Below are 23,383 nucleotides of genomic sequence, written 5' to 3' on the forward strand. Positions count from 1 at the left end.
ATAAATTTAGAGATAAAACTTGCATAACAAAGGAGAAAGTAAAACATGATGCATGAGGAAATTTGGGAAGTTAAATAAGAAAGATGAATTTTGCCTAATTCTACCCACTTTTCTTGGGAATCAAGGAAATCATAAGGGTGTACATGGGGATCTATCTGCATATAAAGATCCTAGAAATTCTGAAAGAGGCACTCGAAGGACCAGGAGCTGAAACCTTTAGTAGGCTTTAACACTTATTGGAGAGCCCCTCCTCTGGTGAAGCTTTTTACCAGTTTTCAGCTAGAAGAGAAGAAGTGGCCTCTCTGATCTTAGCTGGCATTGGTGGCACGTGATCTACATGGCAGATGTAGAAAGGGGAGAAGCATTAGGGCACATCTACTTCTTACGACCTATCAGACATCTGTTCTACAATCTGACAGGGCAGAACCTGCCACCAGGTGTTTCTGACTCAAACTGCTCTTTAAAAATGTTTTGCTGAGGCAAGAACACCCACCAGTTCAGAGCGACCAAAGGGATAGAGATTTTAGATATTCAAACTAGAGAATCAGATTCTCTTAGTAGCACAGCATCAGGCATCCCCCAGGTAGAAGACACTTAAGAAACCATCCCCATGGCGGAAAGGAGAGACCCCAACCTCCAGTGACCTCAGAACAGGATGAAGGCAGAAGGTGACATTGATAGCAAAGATCGCAACTATCAAAATTAATCAACAGACATTTTCGTTGGCCAAACTTGAATTCTTTTAAGAAAAATGAGTGTTCCGGCTGAGAAAATTAGGCATGACCACTGACTCTTATACAAGAGTCTCAAATACTTTAGATATTAATTTATGCTCCAAAGATAACCAGTTACATATTCTTTATCTCCCATCAGCCTGAGTAGCTTTCAAAAAGGATAGAAGAGTTGTGAAACCTCAGAGGTAGGAAACATAGTCAAAAAGTGAACAATCCCCCAATGTGTTAATTCACCCTCTTCTGGGTTCTCTGGCCCTGATGATCAAGGCCTCCATTTTATTTTCTGTTCTATACCTCAGAGCTGAGTTCAGCTTTGGTCCTGCACACCCCACCCAAACGAGCTAGGGACAAGTTCACACTTACATTATCATCATCAGCTTCCTCAGCCTAACTACACCAAAGCTCACTTTGCAAACATCCCAGTAGAACCCATGCATGACACAAAACTTATTTCTTTTTTTTTTTTTTTAAGATTTTATTCATTTCATTTGACAGAGATCACAAGTAGGCAGAGAGGCAGGCAGAGAGAGAAAAGAGGAAGCAGGCTCCCTGTCGAGCAGAGAGCCCGATGCAGGGCTCGATCCCAGGACCCTGGGATCATGACCTGAGCCGAAAGCAGAGGCTTTAACCCACTGAGCCACCCAGGCGCCCCACAAAACTTATTTCTTAATCTAAAGCTCAGATCGCCACAATTTTTGACATTAAAATAACCACATACATTTTTGAAACTCTGGCAAAGAATCAAAGCACCATTCCAACCCAGCAACTAAACAGTGTAGGACTCTGGGACACGGAAAAGCAATAGCAACTTTCTTCATTTTCCCTCAGCACACAGCTTAGCAATTCCCACCAACTGAATACGGTGACTGTAAAGCCACCCATCTATAAATATTTTAAAATCTGATCCTGTTTCATTGTGAGAACTTAACCCCTTGCCTCCAACAAGCCACACAGGATTTGACAGACAAGGCAAAGATTAAGTAGCTTACAGTTTTCCTCACAAGAAAATAAAATGGAAAAAAGAAATCATACACAAAACACTTTAACATGGCATTTCATATACTTGCCATGAGAGAAAGAAGCTGAAAGACTGAATGTCATTCCCCTATCAGGCTCTCCTGCCTCTTTTAACAGAACTAGAGAAAGGAGGGATGATTATTTGTATGTGAATATGACTGAAGAGGCTAATTTGTAATTCATTCACATTTTCTTACACTTCCCACTCACAGATGAGCACACCATTCAGGAAGGTCAAGACAGAATCCAGTGCTGATTTGGTTCTCTGGTGTAGACCTGGTGTCACCAGAAGTCATAAGGGACCCGTCACCTGATGGCTTACAGCTACTTTGGTCTGCATTCCTTTGATCTGGGGCCTCCAGGCTCAGTTCCAGCGCTCTTGTTTTAGTTTTAAGCTCTCTTATAATGAATGAGTCATTGAGCAGGATATTACCTAAATAGCAAAAATTCAGAACAAGCTTCCAGCTCCATGTTGCCAACTGCTATCTTTATGGACTGCTTTACCAGTCACTCAGAGAAACACACACTTAAGCAGATTAGATAATACTACTTTTCAGGTACCAGAGTGACAAATTTTAAAAATAGTAATAATTAGAGTTGACAATGATAAGGCGAATGTGCAATATTAATGAGCACAACTTTTCAGACTGAAATTTGGCAAACATCTTATATCCTTCTGATCCGGTAATTCCATTACTAGGAATTTATCCCAATAAAATAATTAGTGATGCAGATAATAACATACAAATAACAAAGATCCTCATGAAGCCGTGTATAATAGTGAAACACCGCAAACTACCATAACATCAGGCATTAGATGAAGAAATTATTGTACTTATATGTTAAGCTACTATTTAGCCTTTAAGATCAAGAAAATTGAGAGTCAGAATTCTCTCATTATAAAACATTAGTGTTACTTAGTATGCAGCATTACATTGTGGGAGCTCAGGATGTGCCACCCCAAAATATACCTGTTTGACATAAGGATTATCTTCAGGTTGTTATTTTGAGAAACAGCAGACACAAGGAAGCTCTGGAAACAGGATATAAGTGACCCTTTTGTAAGAGAAATTTACATTCATAAAGGAACTCTCCACCTATAAGGTGTCTCCCTCTCTGTAGAAGGAAAGGGTGACTCTAACTCACAAAGCACTCCCATCAAGAAGAAGGAACAAGTTAAATCCGCACAGCAAACCTTATCCTTGTTTATAGTACTTTCCCTGGTCACCTTCCCATAACTTGGCTCTGCACACTCTTTCCTCATTTGTTTTGGGTGAAGAAAGTATTTACACCCAAATTCTAGCCTTTCTCAAGTTACTCATCTCTGAGTTTCTCCCTTGCCTATATGATACCCATGTTAATAAACTTGTTGGTTTTCTCTGGTTAATCTGGTTTTTTATTAGTGGGTCCACAGCTCAGAACCTAGAAGAGTAGAACGGAAATATTTTTTTTTTCCTTCTCTACTACATAAAATTAAGAAATGAAGTAAAATGAAGTTTGGTTGCCCTTCAGTTTATTGATGAAACATTCTTTTTCTTATAAAGCTCCATAGGATATGACTTCCTGAGCAGTCAGAGATTTTAGGTCAGCTTCAAAAAGGGACAAAAACAAGGGAGTATTATTAGGGTAATATTTTGAAATTGGCCATAGGTTCCTCCCTCAGGTTCAAGTGACTTTTAGTAGCTCATTGTCGGCCACTGGGGCTCCGCCACCAATTTTGCCCAGGCCTATGATTTGAGCCAAACTGGAGTTCACAATACTGAATGAAAGTGGTAGAGTGTCCTGTAGTCAAACTGGGCCCCAATCCCAGTAGATGACTTCCATGAGAAGTTGCAACAGAGCTGGCTCTTGGAAAAATTCCAGTTATTTTTTTCTAATCATGACCCCAAATTATATCATACTCAATTTTTATCAAGAATTGCTTCCAAAATTAGTAGATAGAACATATTAAGTTAGCTTCATATCCTAAATTACGTTAAAAGTATCCCAAAACGATTGTATTTAAACCCACGTTCCATACCTACCGAAAAATCTCAGTATTAGAATTCACTCCCAAAATACACGAACAAAGACATATGGAAAGCTCACGTAAAAGAATCCAAGTGGTCCAGATATATATGGCATTTTCATTCCCAGGAGATACTTGACTTGTGAAGTCACAACGTGGGTGGCAGCCCCGGTCGTCATCGCACTGATCACAGGCTCCGTAAGCAGGAAGGTGGCACTGCCCAGCTGCAGTGCAAACATGGCCACCTAAGAGGACAAAGGAGAGTGACATTTCCCAGACTTTCTAGAGGAATTAATGTCCAACACATTTTCATGTTCATTCCACACAGACCTGAAGAACTCACACGAAATGGGATTCTGAAATCTTATATATTCAATATCTGGAGTTTTTCTTGAAAATATAACTAGGTTCCAAGACTTTCCAAATATTCTTAGGTATAGTGTAAGTGCTCCAATTAAAAGGAACACATCTTTCACCCCTGAAAATTCACTTCTTTTTTCTCTTTTCCTCATCATAAAAAGGGGAAATATGCTCAGATCAGTTCATAGATGGGGCTCTGTGGAGAAAAATTAAATTTGCATTATCATTTAATTTAAGAAAAATTCAGAAGGACATGATGCACTACTCCACACCCAGGAGGCTTAAAACCTCAAAAGCACTGAAGAAAAAAACCCATTTCTTGAGTTTCTCCCTGGTTCTGAGAAATAGGAACACTTTCATGACTAGAAACTCTGTCAAGTGGCTCTAAATGGCCAATTCTAACAAGAAGATATGAGGACTTATTTGTATGTGGAAAGGAGCAAAAGACAGAGGTAGATTAAAGGGATATGAATTCAGAAACCCAGGAATCAGTAGAAAAGTCATTTTCCTTAAACAGTCCCTATCTACTCGTAGCATCGTGCTCCATGGCAAAACCATGTCATGACCAGGCATAATGATCAGGAGTGAGTAGAAGCTGTGCATTGAGTTCTGCTGGGCAAAAGATGACCGGAAGAATCAAAACTCTCCTCTCTCACTATTAACACAGCAGCAGTTAGTGTCCTTCCTCTGCCAGAGAGAGAGAGCTTTCAGAAGATGGCCCATCCTCTCACTGAATACAACTGTGTAAACTCCATCAGGGAAACTGCAAAACACAAAATTCAGTCTTTTAAAAGTAACATTAAATTACATTCATGAGTTTCCACACCGGAAAAGGGATACTAAGTGGGTCATGTTGATAGAATCTTTCAGTGTGTTAATTATAATATTTAGGTCAGGTCTTAAAATTCCTGCTGGAAAATAAGATTAATTATTAAAAATCAGAGGAAAGAATAACAATGAGATCTCATTCTATGAAGAGATCACAGTGATGGGAAAGAGAAGTATAAAGTTCTGTCTGATAACTCTAGAGCATAAGTTGCAAAATATGTCCTTGCTATCACGTTGCAAGGCCCTTTGACCAAAAGCAACCATGCTCTGAACTTGCACCAGAGTAGAGTTTCCTCAAATCCGAAAACCTAGGTCCTAATCCTGCTCCTAGCCTGACATCCTAGCTGTGTGATTATAGAAAACCTACTGAAATTTTCTGAGCCTCCTCATCTAGAAATTATTACAGTGATGTCTATGCTGTCTTGTAGAATCATTATAAAATGAAGATGAAATAATACAAGAAAGGGCTTTGAAACTTGTAAAATGTGCAACATACATGATGCACCAGGAACATGGTAAGGTGCCATGCATGCTTCCCCAGTACAAAACACCAGGCTCAGTTTTGAAAACGTACAAGGGGCAACCCCACCTTTTCCAACGCTGGAAAACTTGAGAGAATTTATCAGTGCAGAAAGAAATGTATTCAGATTGTTTGCAGTTTAGCAGTCCCCTTTTATTCAATATGCAATAAAAAAAAATAATATGGATCGCCAACATAGAAATCAGGCAATCTCTTTCTGCCAACATAGGAGGCCAGAGCAGCAGCTTCTACTACTAACATTTCTTTTTTTTTTCCCCCAGAAACTATGTGTATGTTTGTTAAAGTAGAATTATCCTGAGGGAAATATGCAATCAATGGTATAGGTACGAATGGAACGCACTGATCTTCTTGGCAACTCCTGATTCATAGTCTGTTGATTTTCATCCTGAAAACACAATCAGTTAAGAAAAATATTGAACCAATTTTCCCCAACCACCTATCTACTAGTAAGTAAATTCCAACTTATGACATTAACTCTTACAGGCCCTAAGGATAAAATTCACATATTATTGGGGTAAGATGAACACCAGAGAGACGGATTTTCAATTCAGCTAAATGTAGCCTACAAGCAATCCAGATCTTTGAAATTGTGAAACCTGTTTGCATATATGGAATTTTATGCACACATGGAATGTTGGAAAGTTCTCATCTGGATGCCAAGAAATCTTATCTTTATTTATTGTGGAAGAAAACTGTTTTGGAAGCCCTTGTATAAACCACCACCATTTTACCTTCTGTTTATTATTTGTTTCAATTCTAGCACCTTTTTAGAAGAGTTAATGATTTCTCATGGCTGAGAAACAAAGGTCACTTCACCTGAAGTCATTCACCAGCCACTTCCCAGCTAACCACTGGCTGTTAGTAGCAGCTTCTTAGTCATTTCCACAACTTGAATGTTACAAATGGAAGGGCTCAGGAAAGCACAAGATAGACAGAGTTCAGCCTTTTCACATATTGAAAATACATACACCTGCCTTACAATAGAAACCAGAAAAGATGGAGTACACTCCTTTAAAACTTAGCCAAAGACTCAAAGTGTTTCTGTAATATTCTACTTCTACACATTTTTATGCTTAAAAAAAAAAAAATCTTCTCAGCAAGAGATAAATCCCTAAAACAGAGAATTTTTGACTCTGAAAGGTCAACAAGCCCCTTAATTGTTCATTCCTGACATAAACCACTGGGTATTTGAAGGATGACTGCAAACATGTGATATTTAACTGAAGAAAAATTACTCTTGTGGGTGACAACATTCTCCATAACCCAAGACAATGGTGGCTATTTTAAGAAGGACAAAGAGGAAGAAGAGGAGGAAAAAGGAAAGAGAAGGATCAGAAAGAGGAGAAATTTAAGAACTCCTCTTTTCTCACTACCCAAATTTGAACAGTTTTTCACATCAAAATTAGGGATCTAGCATATAGAGGCTGATGTACACAGCTTGAAGACAGCAAGTACCCATCCAACGCAGGTTTTGTAAGAAGCACCCACAGATGGGTGCGACTTCCAAGATTATCTTAGAACTTAAGTATGTGAAATGAGGATCATTCTAGGCTGTTTGTTCAGAGGCCCAGTATTTAAATTTTATATCAATGTTAAGCATTTTTTTAAGCTAATGACTTAATAAACAGCCACCTCAGCTCCTTTTACTAAAAATATAGATAACAATAATTCTAAGCTGGTTAGCCAAGTCCCCAAATTTGGCCATGCAACATTTTATGAGAAAATAAATTTTATACCATCAATATATTTCAGCTGTTTGTAGTAAAGCTGATGATCCGGGCTAATGCTGAAAACCTCTGACACACATTATCAAGGTTCACTAGCATGATACTATTGAGTAATGCTTCTATAAACAGTATGTGTTCTATATAAACTGAATGCATCTCAGATTTCAGGCCATTTTTTTGCAAGTGGTTTTCACACAGTGGAAAAAAAAAGAAAAGAGTACATAGTAAACAAATATCCTACAGAAGCGGATGGAATATAGCATGCATTTCAAGTTTGTCAGTTCCTTTGCTATCTGATTTTTACATTGTACCAAGTCATTTATTTGTCTGCTCAATAAATATTTACTGCACACACTCTAGGGGCTAGCTGCAACATTGTTCCAGAATACAATGATAAAGATACAGTTTATGCTTTAAAAAACCATGCAAAGAGAGGTGAAACGAAGATGTTGGGATGGGGCAATATTAATAAAAAACATAAAGAACTGTAATGTAGATGTGTGACTAGGAAGGTAAAGTCTGAGAAGCTCCTTGGGTGGGAGCTAAAATGCTAAGAGCTGTGTTCTTTACTGAGCAGCAATGCAAGTCTGGGGAAGAGAGCTAAATTGCTCATGACAATAGGAAAACAACTGAGTGCTGCACAGGGATATGGCAAAAAAGCTTGTGTGGCCAGAAAACTTGAGAATAAAAAAATGTCAAATGGATACCTACGCACTGTGGATTTGAGAACATAAAACCCTCTTCCATATCGTTTGGTGCTAAAAGGGAAGGAGCTATCAAGCCATGCACACTTCAATTCTGAAATATAAACTCGGTGTGGTAGGCAGAATTTTTCCCCAAATTCCTATTCCCAGTTATTCAATAAAACACGAATTTATAGGGTCACCTGGGGGGCTTAGTCTGTTAAGCACCTGCCTTTGGCTCAGGTCATGATCCCAAGGTCTTGGGATCGAGCCCCACATCGGTCTCCCTGCTCAGAGGGGACCCTGCTTCTCCCCTCCCTCTACTGTTCCCCCTGCTTGTGCTCTTTCACTCTCTGTCAAATAAATAAATAAAATCTTATAAAAGAACACACACACTAATTTATGAAGGAATTTTGCAGATGACATTAAGGCTATGGCCTTTAAGCAGGGAGAGTATCTTAGGGAAAAAAATAGAAATAGATACAGGTAGATACATATAGAAATATATACAGATATGTCTGCATACATATATATATTTCCTCACTCTGTCAGCTGAGAGCGTTAGAAGGAACAACACCCAGTTGCAATGAGCATACCTAGCACCCAGATATTGATCTCGGATGCTATTTCCCCAGTAACAAAAGCCAGGGCTCCTCAAAGAAATGGTTGATTCTAGGACTGGGGAAGGAAATATACATTTGGAGCCTGGCTTATCTTGTAGTGTCAGAAACAAAGGAAGTGCTCCAAAAATAAACAAACAAACAAATAAATAGGGGGTATGTCAAAGAGGGACATAGGAGCCAACTGAAAGCTCTCCCAATGCCCAAAGCTAGAACAATTTGAGGAACAACATAAATAAAGTAACATTGGACTATAATCCAAAGGATGAAATAAATAACCTTAAGTCCATACTGATATAAATAATTGATTACATTTTTTAAATGGAGGAGCCAGGAAATCTCCTGTGTAAATTATTATTCCAATAATTTACATAGACACTCCCCACTCCTTATCTCAACCTCTCACTTAAGGTAACTCCCACCTCTTAAGTGTGTGCTCTGCATGTTGACTTCTTTCCAAAAAATACAATATGGGAAGGGGGGAATAGAGAAACTTTACATTGGAGCAACCTGACAAACACTAGTTCAGCCAAGTGATTAAGGTTAAGACCAAGAATGATAAGTTATACTGATAGTCTAGATTTCTGATGTGATGTAATCAGAATGTCACTCTGTCTCCCTGGTCTTCCTTCTAAAAATCTGTAAGCCCAATCTAATCATGAGAAAAATATCAGACAGATCCCAATGGAGGGACATTCTACAGAACACTGACCAGAAGTTCTTATCCTGTTAAGGTAATCAAAAACAAGAAAAGTCTCAAACATTTTCACAGTTAAGAGAAGCCTAAAGAGAGACAGGACAATTAAACATAATGTGGTGTACTGGATAAGATCCTGGGAACAGAAAAATGGCATTAGGTAAAAATTAAGGAAAGCTGCATACTACATGTGGATTTCAGTCAGTAGCAATGTATCAATCAGGCTCATTAATTGTGACTAATGTACCACACTAATGTAAGATGTTAATAATAGGGGAAACTGTAGGTGGATGGAGTAGGTGGCAGCTCTGCTCTTTTTGCAAATTTACCGAAATCTAAAATTATTCTAAAACAAAAAGTTAAAAAAGAGAAAGAAACCTCCTCCACGTCTTCCACAGAATCTTCAGGTAAGTTGACATTTCTTCCTCATATGTGTGACGCATTTGGTGAGTTCCTGAGTTCTGCACATGTGGGCAGGGGGTGGGGGGCGAGGGCGGGGAGGGCACTTCAGGGGAACTTGACACAGCTGGGCATCAAAGGTATGACATGTGAGTAAATAAGCACACCAAGACAACTGTGCACACATATAAAAGAGAGGACTAGAAAACGTGCCATAGATTTCAGAGGGAGTGGGAATTATGCTGGATAGGGGTATACTCGTGCCTTGACACATAAGGAGGAATCCAAGTGGGAGAAGTTATTAGAAAGCATTCCAGAAAGAGGGGAGAATATGAGAATAAAGCAGAACACCATGGGATATGTTCAGAAGACACAGAGCTGCTGGTTCCAAAGGAGCACAACTAGCCCAAAGGGAGTAATAGAAAATAAAGCAAGACATTTTGAGTCAGAATATGGAGCACCTTAAAAGTAGTGAAAAGAGAGTTTTGCAGGAGTGAGTGACATCACTCTTCCATACATTTATTAAACACCTAATTTTGCCAAGAAGTGTGTTGCACACTGGCTCAAAAATAAGACCTGGGCTTTGCTAGAATTAATCTGATGATGAAATGTGGAACAACTCGCCATTTAAAAGGTCAGTATAAGAGGAGTAACTAAAGGAAAAAGGATGAAAAACACCTAAACTGGACACAGCAGGAATGGAGAACAGAAATGAGCCATGTGTTGGATAATCCAGAGGCAAATTGATTTTAGGCTTAGGAAACACATTTTATTTTTCCATTTGATTTTTTATTGTCAAATATATCAGAAATTCGCTGGTGTTAGGAATTATTTTTATTTGGAACTTCATGGTTGAAAGGGGCGCCATAATCTTTTCGGTTCTCAGACTTTACTGGGAAAAAAAAAAAAAAGCCTCTAATGCAAGAGGCGATGAGAATCAGAAGTGCTATGGGTGTACAGTGATCTGACTCTTCTGCCTTCCTTTCTGCCCCAGTTATGGAAAACAATGACATCATAGGATGGGATGACTGGAGCACGATAGTATTAAAAGACATAGGAGCATGGGAAGAGGCTGTATTTTTATTGTTCCCTGGGTGGTGGCCAGGGAATAGCTGTGGGGAGAGGCGGGAGATTTCACTGACTAGGTCTTCACATTCCCACTGGATGGATCTGACAAAATCCATAACCAAATTAGAAAATTATAATACATTTTCTTATTCCTTTTTCATTAAGAACCGTTTACAGTTTAAACAGATATAAACACATTCTTTATCTTCTGGTCAGGGATAGAGAGAGAAAATGGTAAATTAATAAAAGTTTTAAAAAATCTCAACTTAATTTTGGCTACTTAACATAAGTGATACCATTAACATTTAATTGACCTTTTTCTTATTCAAATTATTCAACTTACATTTATTAAATGCTAGCTACTGGAATTATAGGGATAAACAGTCTCTGCTCTAGAGACTCACAGTCCAGAAAGGCAGGTGTAAATATGTGGAAAATATTTCCTGGTAGAAAGAAAAATCCTGTTGTGTAAGTCACAAGCAATGTCTCGCCGAAGGAAGTGGGGGGAATCACTTATAACCACGTCAAGAGATATCAGGGAAGGCCTCTCTGAGATGATTATATTTAAGTTGAGCCTTGAAGGACATGCAAGTGACATGGAAAAGGACCTTGAGTGCCTGGAGGATGGTAGGCACACAGCCATACAGCCAAGACCATTGCCTCGAAGCCTAGTGCATAGGCTGCTGCTACCACTGAGGAGGAGGTGAATTGTGGGAAAGAACACACCCAACACCTGACCTTAGAAGCTACTGGATGGAGTTTCCTTGGTTCCTATCTCAGTATGAGTTGAGAAAGCCAGGTAGCTAGCATAGCAGTTAGGGGGATGTATACCGGAGTCCAACTCCTATTTGGCTCGTTCCTAATTATGAGATTCTAAACATAAGTCACTTTGCCTTTCCATATCTTCATTTGTATAATGGGAAGAATAAAATGATTTATTTCATAAAATGGTGATGGGGATTGCATGTATGAATACCTGCATCAAGACGAGAACAGAACTTGGCATATAGTAGGATGCTAACTATTATTGTGATTTTCAATGTGAAGAATGGTCATTGTTATAATTTTGAGGATGTTATAATTCTACTTTTAAGTGTATTACTTCTTAGCTTCGCCAGGTACAAATACAGCTGGAAAGATTTAGATTAAACAGAATAATGACTTCCTGACGATAATGGTTGTGAAATAGTGAAATTTTAGATTACCTTCCCCCTGCCCTTCAGAAGAATGAAGGCAATGATTTTTCAGGAAGCAGAATATAGGATGTGCTGAATAGCCAGGTTAAACTAGTCTATATCTTAAATATTTCTATATTCATGATCTCATTATTTAATATACCTAAAAAATGTTCAGTACTAAACCAAAAGTAAATGAAAATCCCCTACTTGGGTCTGCAGTTGGTTTCTATCATTCTTGAAGATGTAAGCCTGTGTGTTTCCAGAATGCAGCAGTTCAATAATATAAGGCTTTGCTCCATTGAACACCCCCACCTGTGTCACCCCATGCTTGTGCAACTGTCAAACAAAGGAGCTGTATATCCCCATGTCCTCCAGGGCAGAAATCTTGTCCCATAGTCGCTTCAGAAAAGCAGAGCTCAGGAAAACTTCCAGAAGTAAATGGGCTGGGGACAATCCTAGACCCCTCTCAGTTCTTGGAAAAAGGAATGGGCAAATGGTTTCACTTATTTGTGGAGCATAACAAATAGCATGGAGGACAAGGGGAGATGGAGAGGAGAAGGAAGCTGAGGGAAATTGGAAGGGGAGGTGAACCATGAGAGACTATGGACTCTGAAAAACAATCAGAGGGTTTTGAAGGGGCGGGGGTGGGAGGTTGGGGGGTCCAGGTGGTGGGTATTGGAGAGGGCACGGATTGCATGGAGCACTGGGTGTGGTGCAAAAATAATGAATACTGTTACTCTGAAAAAATAAAAAATTAAAAAAAAAAGGAATGGGCAAGATGCCCAACATGAGAATAATAAATGCTACAGGCAGAAGAGAACAATGGTTTTTAAAAGTGCCTTAACTTTTATGGAGTGTTTGTTTCCTCAACAGAAATGCTTACTGATATTGACATTTTAAAAGGTTCCACCTTGCCTTGAAATTAATGCCTCATTGCTGTGAGTGAGCAAGCAATTGCTCTGTTGGCTGCTACTGTTTTTTGGCTAGAAAGTGTTTCTTTTTTATTTTTTTATTTTTGAAGAGTAACACTAATAGCACAAAATTGCATCAGTTACAACAGAAACACTTCCTCTGCAAAATGAGACACTTAATGTACCTTAGAAAGAGATGGTACAAGGGGAAACAAAAAGATTCCCAGACCAGAAAGTTCAGTTACAATCAGATACTGCATGAGTTCTAATCACAGAGGTCCTTGCTATGTTACAAAACCATTACCAAAAAACTAGTAAATCAACAACAATGAAATTACACAGAGGGAAAGAAACCAGACAAAAATAATACAGTGAATACGTTTTTATGAAACTCTAGAAAATGCAAACTAATCTACAGTGATTCCTGGTTGATGGGAGGTGGGGTCCTAAAGCAGTGAGAAGGTCAAGTGTCAAGGAAAAATTTAGGGGAGTCACAGATATTTTCACTCTCTTGATTGCGGTGCTGGCTTTGTACATATGTCAAAACATCAAATTGCACACTGTAAATGTGTGGAATTTATGTGAAGCAATTACACCTCAATAAAGCAGTTTTTAAAGGGCCCATAACTAATCTACAACATAGAAAGTATCATATTACATTATTGTGGTTGTTTAAGTGCACTTCATACTAGCAATGTTAAAAAAAATGGTAAGAGAGAAGAGAAATGGTAAAAAAAAAAAAATGGTAAGAAAGAAGAGAAACAGGAATCACTTCTTTGCCTGAATGGCAATGAATGAGAGGTATCTGAAAGCATTTATGTTTAAGATGTACACATAAACAGTTTACCTAAAAGTTAATCAAACCGCTACAAGGCAAGTCTGTTTATTGTAGTAAAAGCAGCCTACAGTAAGGAATGCATCATTCTCAGTGCAAGAAAGACCAAGTAGACAAAAAAATGAATAAGAATATTGAAAACTTGGTAACTTAAATCAATAAGGCAGAGCTTATAGCTAATACACTAAGAGACTATACCTTCTTCTCCCCAAGTGCTCATGAAACATTCACAAAAATTGATCATATATTAGTTACATGGAAAACATCAGTAAATTAGAAAGTGTAAAGCTATTACAAACAGCTCTCTCTGACCACAATGTAATAACACCAGAAAAATATTGGCAAAAACCAAAAAGGTCCATTTGTTTAGAAATCTAAAACCTTTCCCTAAATAATTGCTGGGTAAAAGGGGAAATATAAACTGGAAGTACTGAATTTCTAAAAAAAAACATTGACAGTTAAAAGCTATCAGAATGTACAGAAAACATTTCAAGCAAAGAGCATGAGAAAATTCACTAAATGCACTAAATGCATTTATCAATAAAAATCTTAAAATTATAATAAATGATGGAATTCCCAACTAAAAAACTAGAAAATAAATAAACTAAAAAAATAGCAAAAGAAAGGAAACAAAATTAAAAGCAGAGGTAGCAACAGAAAAAAAATTAGACATACTGTTTCAAAATCCCAGTTTTTTTTAGAAAAAAATTTTTTAAGATTTTATTTATTTATTTGACAGAGAGAGAGATCACAAGTAGGCAGAGAGGCAGGCAAAGAGAGAGGGAGGGGGAAGCAGGCTCCCTGCTGAGCAGAGAGCCAAATGTAGGGCTCAATCCCAGGACCCTGAGGCCATGACCTGAGCTGAAGGCAGAGGCTTAACCCACTGAGCCACCCAGGCGCTCCCAAAATCCTAGTTTTGTGGTTTTTTTTTAAATAAAGAATTAAAATAGACAAACCACTGGCTAATTTAATCAATAAAAAAAAGAGTGAAGTATAAACACAAAACTAGAAAATGTCAAAGCAGAAAACATTGAAACAAGAAACTGTTTAAAAATCATAAGAAATCAAAGACCTACCTACCAGTAAATTTGAAAAGCTAGATAAAAAGGATAATATTCTAGGGAAATACACAGTACCAAATTTGACCATATTGGAGACAGAGTGCTGTACATGACAACTTTATAGAAGAATAGAGAAAATAGAGAACGTTATCAAGAAATTCCCCCCAGGGGTGCCTGGTGGCTCACTCAGTTAAGCATCTGCCTTTGGCTCAGGTCATGATCTTCAGAGTCATGGGACTGAGCCTCACGTCCAGCCTGCATCTGGCTCTGCCCTCAGTGGGGGTCTGCTTCTCCTTCTCCCTATACCCTTCCCCCACTCATGTTCTCTCTCTGTCCCTCTCAAATAAATAAATAAAATCTTTAAAAAAAAATTGATAAACAGAATCCATGACCACATTAAGACTAAAACACACCATGACCAAGTGGGAGTCGTTTGAGCGATTTAAGGTTGGTTCAATGTTAGGAAATCCATTAATAGAGTATAACATATAATAGATTTCAGAGGGAGAAAAATCACATGATCATCCCTATAGATGCTGAAAAGCCTACAGCAATATTCAGCTCTTTTTCTAATTTCTATTAAATACACAAAAAATATAAAACAATAGTAATTTCTTAACATGGTAAATTTATATACTCTATTCTCAAGGTTAGCATCTTAAAGGAGATGCTAATGGCCTTTTGAGCAAATTCAAGAAAAGGCAAAAAAAAAAAAAAAACCTTGTTTCTACTATTATTTACCATTATAGCAGAGGTACCATGTAATGCAATTGAACAAGAGAAATCATGAGTTATATTAATTTGTAAAAAAGTAAAAGTACCTCTAGGAAATACTAAAAAATCAATGATTAATAAAACATTTAAATAGTAAAAAAGCAAAAAAACAAAAAAATAACAATTCAATAATGTTTTAGGATATATAATGAATAGACCTAGGCACTGCATATGTACATGTACACAGTACTAGAATAATAGTATTTTTTTCTCGATAATGACTTGTTCAGTTACCCCTCTCCCTACTAGACTATATCTTTTATGAAAAGTGACCTGAGCCTGTTCTCTCATTCCAGTTTTCCCTATGTTTAGCAGATAGCTCGCTAGTGTAGAGTTCCAGAAAATTCTTCCATGTCTGGCACTGATATTTAATCTTCTAGTAACTATCACATTCTTTATCACTAGCAGAATCCCAATTTGTTCACTTTTCTTTTTGTGAGGTATTCAAGGAAGGAGTTCCTTGAACTCCCAGAGTTCTACATCCCAGAGGTGAATTTTAATTATTCTATGACAATTATGGTGATATTATCCCCCACCCCACTTGCAATTCACTTAAGAATGGGCATGTGATACTTTCAAGCAGGAGAAGTCCACCAGGGACTTTCTGGGGTCAGCTTTTATTCCTGACAAAGAGATGCACAAGGAGAGACTGCCATTTTTCTGAGTCTTGATGTGATTGTATGAGGACGTGGTGCCTGGCACAATGGCAGCATTTTGAAACCATGCAGTCATGGACTGAGGGGTCACCCAGGAAGAAAAGCAACCAGCCAAGGATGGCATAGCAGGCAGCTATAAAAAAATATAGGCTATAGACACAATTATAGTTACTGAATTAACCAACAAGGAACCCTGATTCTACCAGAATTCTTGTCATATGAAACACTAAACTCCATCTTTTAAGCCACTTTTGTGTATGAATTATATTTTCTGCAGCATCTTAACAGATACATTTGTTAAATAAAGAAATGAGTGGGGAAAAATCAATAGCTTTTATAGACAGAAGCAATAGCCAGCTGGGGGACATAATGGTAAAGAAAGTTCCATGTATAACAGCAACAAAGATGATGAAATACTTAGGAATAAATGTGCAAAATGTGTAAGAGGAAACACTCCTGAAAGACTTGAAAGTCTAACAAAAGTAGACTTGAACAAAATTAAAGGCACGTGTTTTTGGATAAGATAACACCATGACATAAAGATGCCAATTAAACACAATCCCAGTAAAATATCAGCAAGTTTTTTTTTTTTTTTTTTTTAATGGAGCTAGACAAGTTGATGCTAGAGTTCAGAAGAAAGAACAAACATGCAGGAATAGCCCAAAACACGCTAAAATGTAAAACCTACGAAGGTGGACCAGTCCTACCAGATTAAACCACACTATAAGACTGCATAATTAACACAGAGTGCTATTTACAGACCAGCAGAATAGAATGGAATAGAATAGAAAAGATCAGATCTAAGTAAATGTGGAAACAGTAAAGGTGGCATCATAAATCACAGAAGCAAAGGTGAACTTTTTAATCAATGTCGCTGGCCCAACTGGGCAACCACTTAGAAAAAGAATACCATTAGATTCTTTTTTTTTTTAAGATTTTATTTATTTATTTGACAGAGAGAGAGAGATCACAAGTAGGCAGAGAGACAGGCGGAGAGAGAGTGGGAAGAAGGCTCCCTGCAGAGCAGAAAGCCCAATGCGGGGCTTGATCCCAGGACTCCGGGACTATGACCCAAGCAGAAGGCAGAGGCTTTAACCCACTGAGCCACCCAGGTGCCCCAAGAATACCATTAGATTCTTATCTCCCACACACACAAGAATAAACTCCACACTGATCAGGAAAGTAAATATTTTTTAAAATGCATATAGAAAATAATTTAATAAATTAAATTTTTTAAAATATGCTGAATGTCTCTATATACTTAGTGTAAAGGAAAGGCTTCTAATATTGACAAAGTCCAGGGGCAATCAAAAAAATGATTAATAAATCTACATAAATTTCTTCAATTGCATGGTCAAATAACTTGCATGTCTAATCAGACTAAAACACTTGAAGCATATATCATAGATGAAAGGCTAATATCCATAATATATAAAGAGCTTTTAAAATTTGAGGGAAAAAGGACCAAAACCTTAACAGAAAAATTAGAAATATATATGAACAAAAAATATAATCCACAAAATGGATACAAAAGAGTCTTAAACATATACAAAGATGTCATCATTTGCCATCACTCACAATTTAAGAAATGCAAATTACCCTTGAATATGATTTCTTTCTTACCTGATTGATTAAAACTTAAAAGTCTGACAACACATTCTGTTGTGAAGCTGAGGGTGCTCCCATTTATTTCTGTGGGGAATGCAAATTGCTACAACTCTTTTGGAAGAGAATTTGAAAATATCAACAAAACCACCTATGCATTGACCTTTTGATCCAGTAATCCCATTCTAGGAATTCACCCTGACCAGACACCCCAACAATATGAAAATACATAAGCACATACACATTAGCATTGTTTACAAATGCAAAATGTTGGAATTAACTTAAATGCCCAAATATAGGCGATATGTTGAATAAACAATGACATATCCACACAACCCAGCACAATGCAGCAATAAAAAAGTATGAGGGGCGTTTCTAGGAGCTGACATGGAATGATTTCTGGGATATTTTACTGTTAAGCAAAGAAAGTCAGACACAAAAGAATGCTAACTTTCATGTAAGAAAGCAGGGTAAATAAGAAAACACTCATTCTGCAAAAGTATCAACCAGAAATGAATGAGACGGCTTATCCACAGGAGGTGGGTGAGAACAGAGCAGAAAGGAGAGGGAGACTAGGGGTGGGCTGGGAGAATGACAGTTCTCTGATGTACCTTTTTTCAGAGTCTCCTCGTGTTATAATAATTAACTCAACAAATGTCAGATTCAATTCTTTTAAAATCACAAAATTATTACCTGGCATGATGTCTGCTTTTTCTTGATTTTCAGATTCTGAATAGTTTATTTTTTAATTCACAACTTTTCTGCAAATTTACCATGGGTGGAGTGCTAGGCTACGTACTATGAAAACTGGAAAATAGATAAAGATACTGTAACCGCAAAAACCTTGTGTTCCACATAATGTCTTATGTAGAAAACAAACCAAAATATTACAGATGTACAGAAAGCTGAAAGAAAGGCAAAAAAGGAAGCAATCTCAAAATCAGAAATCTTATGGTATAGGAACAGTTTGCTCTAAATATACATCTTAATTCTAATCTCTTCATTATTTTATGCCATAGTTTCTTCTAAAAATTAAAGAGAAAGACATACTAAAATCATTAACACAATGTTAAAGAATGTAAGTCCAGTAATGAAGTAGAGTAATGAAGTCCAGTAATAAAGTTGCATGGGAAAGGAAGTTAGATAAATAAAAGCAACAATTTAGAGGAAAAAGTTATTGATGAACTACCAGAAGAGAAGCCAAAAAAGGAAAAAGCATTAAGTCACAGAGACCTTATTATCTAATGAAAAAGGCAGATCAGTTCATCAATTGAATGCGTTTCCCAACACTGATGAACCTGAGGTCGGCCATGATCTCTTTAACACAAAATGCAATGAATGTCTGTATAAGTAAGCCTCCGGTAGTAAGGTTCTCCGTTACTTCCAGTGGAAAGCATTTCCAGCTAATCCACAATCTGTCAACCAGATTGGATGTGACTGTTTCAAACACCCTAATATAAAATTTTATTAACCTAAATAGTTCCATTAGGGGTGCCTGGGTGGCTCAGTGGGTTAAACCTCTGCCTTCAGCTCAGGTCATGATCTCAGGGTCCTGGGATTGAGCCCCACATCAGGCTCTCTGCTCAGCAGGGAGCCTGCTTCCCCCTCTCTCTCTGCCTGCCTCTCTGTCTACTTGTGATCTCTCTCTCTCTCTCTGTCAAATAAATAAATAAAATCTTTAAATAGTTCTGTCAGTCAGAATTAAAAATAAACAAAACAAGGTAAATGAACAAACACTGTGTTTATAGAAGCTGGAAACCCTAGGACTGCCCTCATATTCAGGAGGTTTCAGATCTGAAGGAGGAAAGGAAAAATGACCGAAAAGCTGGGTCCAACAGATCCAGCAGACCCTAGGGTTCTGGTTGACAATGGACAGATGAGTTTGGAGGTCAAACAGAGTCCAGCCATCTGTTCAAAAATTGGCTGAAACATAGGTCACATATCCAGGATCAGAGCGAAAAGACAAAAGAAAGCAGATGTTTGATGAACTTATAAGACAAAACATGTGACTCTCTGGATCAGATTTTACATGTAATAAAAGTCCATGAAAACCAAATTATTTTTATTCTCTTTAATAATATCCTGCTTTACTCTCATGATTCTCGGGAGTTTCATTCTGAGAAATGAGACATTTATTTCTTATGTTGTTAGAATCCTGGCTTTTACTTTTATATTTTATTATCATTTAAATCCTTAATCTAAATATGGCAGATAATAACAAAATACCTGATGATTGTTTTGAACTATGGAAAATGGCTAAAATGAGACAAAGCCGAAGGTTGTTGGGTCTTACTGTTAGTTATATACCCTCTTGGACTTTTCAAAATACTAATATCCACCTAAAACTAGTTGTTCCATGCTTAAAAGAATAAGAGAAAGTCCAAACCTAGTAAAAATCATAAATTCAAAGAGAGATATGAATGGTAGTTAGTGGGACCAGAGAAGTGATTTTACTTTTGCTGTGTTAATACGGAGATTTTTATTTTATTTTAAATGAGCAGAAATTAAGGAAAACCTAGACCAAATCTATGGCAACATACCCTTTTTGAATCACCAATTCACATGGCTGATTATTTCTGAGGTGGACACAGATCACAGGTCCATCAGAGGGTCTCATAGTGGCAAGTCGAGGAAGAAGAGCCCACTAAGCTTGCTTATGCAAGTCTCAGAATACACGCACATCATCCACATTTGAAAAAACAAAACAAAGTTTACAGGGTACTCAGGCAACCAGTCTGAAAGCACACCATCACTGCACATGACACCCATTGGCCTTCTAGTCCAGCAGTCTCCTAGGCAAAGCTGCCCCTCACATGGTCTACTCTCTAAAGAACTGGGAAGAATTGAGTTAGTATTGGTCTTATATCCTAAATTCTCCCACCCTTTTTACCTCATTAGAAAGCAATACAATTTCTGTCTCCTTCCCTCTCGATCACATCTTTTCTTCTAACCCTCCAATTCCAGGCAATCATCAACTCTTCTTCTCCCTTCTTGGCCTTTACACCGTCTTTGACCTTGTAAATAACATTGCACTGTAGAATAGAGCCTCTACCAACGCAGAAGATAGTCGCCCGGGGAAGTTTATGTACATACAACTCATCATAACACAGAAGACTAAGCCAAAATGGCCATCAGATAAATTCCGTGTCTAACAGCACTATCCTGCATTTATTTTATAGTCACTTCTGAATTGTCTGATTCTGGCGACTGATTAGAAACAGCAAATTACATAGTCCGATACTTTGAAGAAGCAGAAAGACTAGAGCAGACCAGGCAACAAACCAGCTGCCTGATGCTGAAAGGGGCAGAGTCGGGGCAGATCTGAGACAGAAGACCTCACGCCGGCCAGTCTTCGGCACAAAGGAAACACCAGTTGTTGCTGCTGGAGGCAGTAACATTATAAACTCTGAAAATTGGGAAGGACCTAAAAAATCTAGTCACGTCTCTTCCCATTGTAGGAACTTATCCTACCCTATCCTACAGTGATGATGCAGTCACTGTATGAACGCAAGGACTGCCTCACTGCCGTAAAAGGAAGCCCATTCCATTTTGTAAAATGTTTTTTAGGAAGCTCATTCCTTTTTTTCTTTCTTCCTTTTCTTTTCCTTCTTTCTTTCTTTTTTTGGGGGGGGGCAGGCAGAAATCACAAGTAGGCAGAGAGGCAGAGAGAGAGAGAAGGGGGAAGCAGACTCCCTGCTGAGCAAAGAGCCCGATGCGGGGCTCGATCCCAGGTGCCTGAGATCATGACCTGCGCCGCAGGGAGAGGCCTAACCCACTGAGTCACCCAGGTGCCCTAGGAAGCTCATTCCTGAAGAGTCAAAAACTGCTTCTCTGTAACTCTGATTTCCTGATGCTGATTCATTTATTCAACTGGCACTTAGCAGTGTTTCCGTAAAGATAAAATACATCAATAAAATCTTCATCCCTCTATAGAGACAAAGACACGAACAGGAATAAAAACAAAGCACCAACTGCCTTTCCTTCCAGTCTCCCTTTCTTCATTCCCAAGTATCAGTACCACTTACCTGAATCACACCTCCCAAGAAGGAAACAGCTGCGGCAACACCAATCCTTCGCAGCTCGAAGTCCGATAAACCCAGTGTGCTTGTGTTACTCTGTGTGGTGAAATTCTGGCTGCTCAGAGGGACAAGCCGTTCCACTGCGTTGGCTGATATTAAGGATGTCAAGGCGAAGGTGCCTAAGAGGGGGTGGGGGTGGGGGGAATCTTCTGTTAGTAAAGGACTCAAGAATAATGGTTAGATTCCACCATTGAAGTTGAGCACATGGTGTAAAACTAAACAGATCTATTGGAAACACTCTTTTCAGCACCCCGACTCCTCCACCCTTCACTCCACTCCACGGAAGAAGCAGAAACTTTCCTACAGATACACACAGTCCTTCAACATATGACCACACCCAGCTCCTTGCTCTTCCCAGATCCTATGTACATTTTCCCACCACTCTGCAGACCTACACAGAGAGTATCCTCAGGACAGGGATTAAGATCACAGTTTAGGCTTGCATGCAAATCCTCTATTTATCAATAATGTGACTTAAAGTGCATGACCCTGAGTCTCCATTACTTCACCCATAAACTGCAGATGATAATACCTACCTTTCAGGACTTGGGGGAAACATAAATGAGATGATAATTGTGAAAACCTCACTAGGCTCAGTGGTTAACTGTGAACTCTTCCCCTTCAGTATTAGCTCCATGCAACTCATTTCAGACTTCTGACTTCTAAAACTATAGGATAATAAATTTATCCTGTTTCAAGCCACTAAGCTCCTGGTAACTTATTATATTGGAAATAGGAAACCAATGCAGTCAGTGACACAAACTGAAATGACACAAAGTGAAGAAACAGACACATACTTACAGGCTAAGATCTTAAGCACACAAAATAAATAGAAATGCCTCTATGGATATTTCTGTTAAAAGTATTTTTTATCATTATTACCTTAATATTTAAGATTAAGGTATCATTTCTGTAATAATAATAACTAACTTACTCTTATGTAGCAAGTACTAAATTAGACACTATACATCAATTATCTCATCTAATTCTAATTATAGTCATATGAATTTTTTTTATTTCACTATCCAGAAAGCAGCAAATAAGCCTTTGAAAGGTTGTCCAAGGTCAGGCAGATAGCAAACAACAAATAAGACATATACCCAGAACCATCTCACTCTACAACCAAGTTTTTAACCAGTTTGTTCTATTATCAGACTATTTGTGATAGTTCACATTTTATTTAGTAAGGCAGAGATAGCCAAGATAAGAGATATACTAATTAAAGGGCATTATATGTCTGTTAGCCATTTGTATGTCTTCTTCGGAGAAGTGTCTATTCATGTCTTCCATCTATTCTTTGACACAGTGGCTAACTGAACATAATAAAAAATTTAAAAAAAATAAAAATGAATAAAGGGCATTATGGAATCTAGCTTGGACGAAACCTAAAAGATCATTGAGTCTAAGCACCAATTACATAAAAAATGTTAACATTGGAGTACATAAATTCAATAGTTTTTTCTTTCCCTTAAAGAGCTTACCTTCTCTTATTTCATTGTAAATTCAGAATGTATGCCCTTCTTTTATGACCTTTTTGCAACTTAAAAATGCAAAGAATTTTTAAAATAATCTTGATTACATAATAATATAGCAATAAGTCAC

General features: G+C 37.9%; 1 protein-coding gene across 1 annotated transcript in view; it reads right to left on the reverse strand.

The window, feature by feature from the left end:
• Positions 1 to 23,383, reverse strand: part of SLC26A7 (solute carrier family 26 member 7) — a 120,959-nt gene that overhangs the window by 68,561 nt on the left and 29,015 nt on the right. Inside the window, exons 4-5 of the mRNA XM_047728131.1 lie at positions 21,728 to 21,900; positions 3,840 to 4,004 (exon numbers count right to left, since the gene is read on the reverse strand). Of these exons, the coding sequence (XP_047584087.1) occupies positions 3,840 to 4,004; positions 21,728 to 21,900 (338 nt within the window). The remainder of the gene's footprint in view (positions 1 to 3,839; positions 4,005 to 21,727; positions 21,901 to 23,383) is intronic.

The sequence above is a fragment of the Lutra lutra genome, chromosome 4 (assembly GCF_902655055.1).
Source record: "Lutra lutra chromosome 4, mLutLut1.2, whole genome shotgun sequence".
Lineage (NCBI taxonomy): Eukaryota > Metazoa > Chordata > Mammalia > Carnivora > Mustelidae > Lutra > Lutra lutra.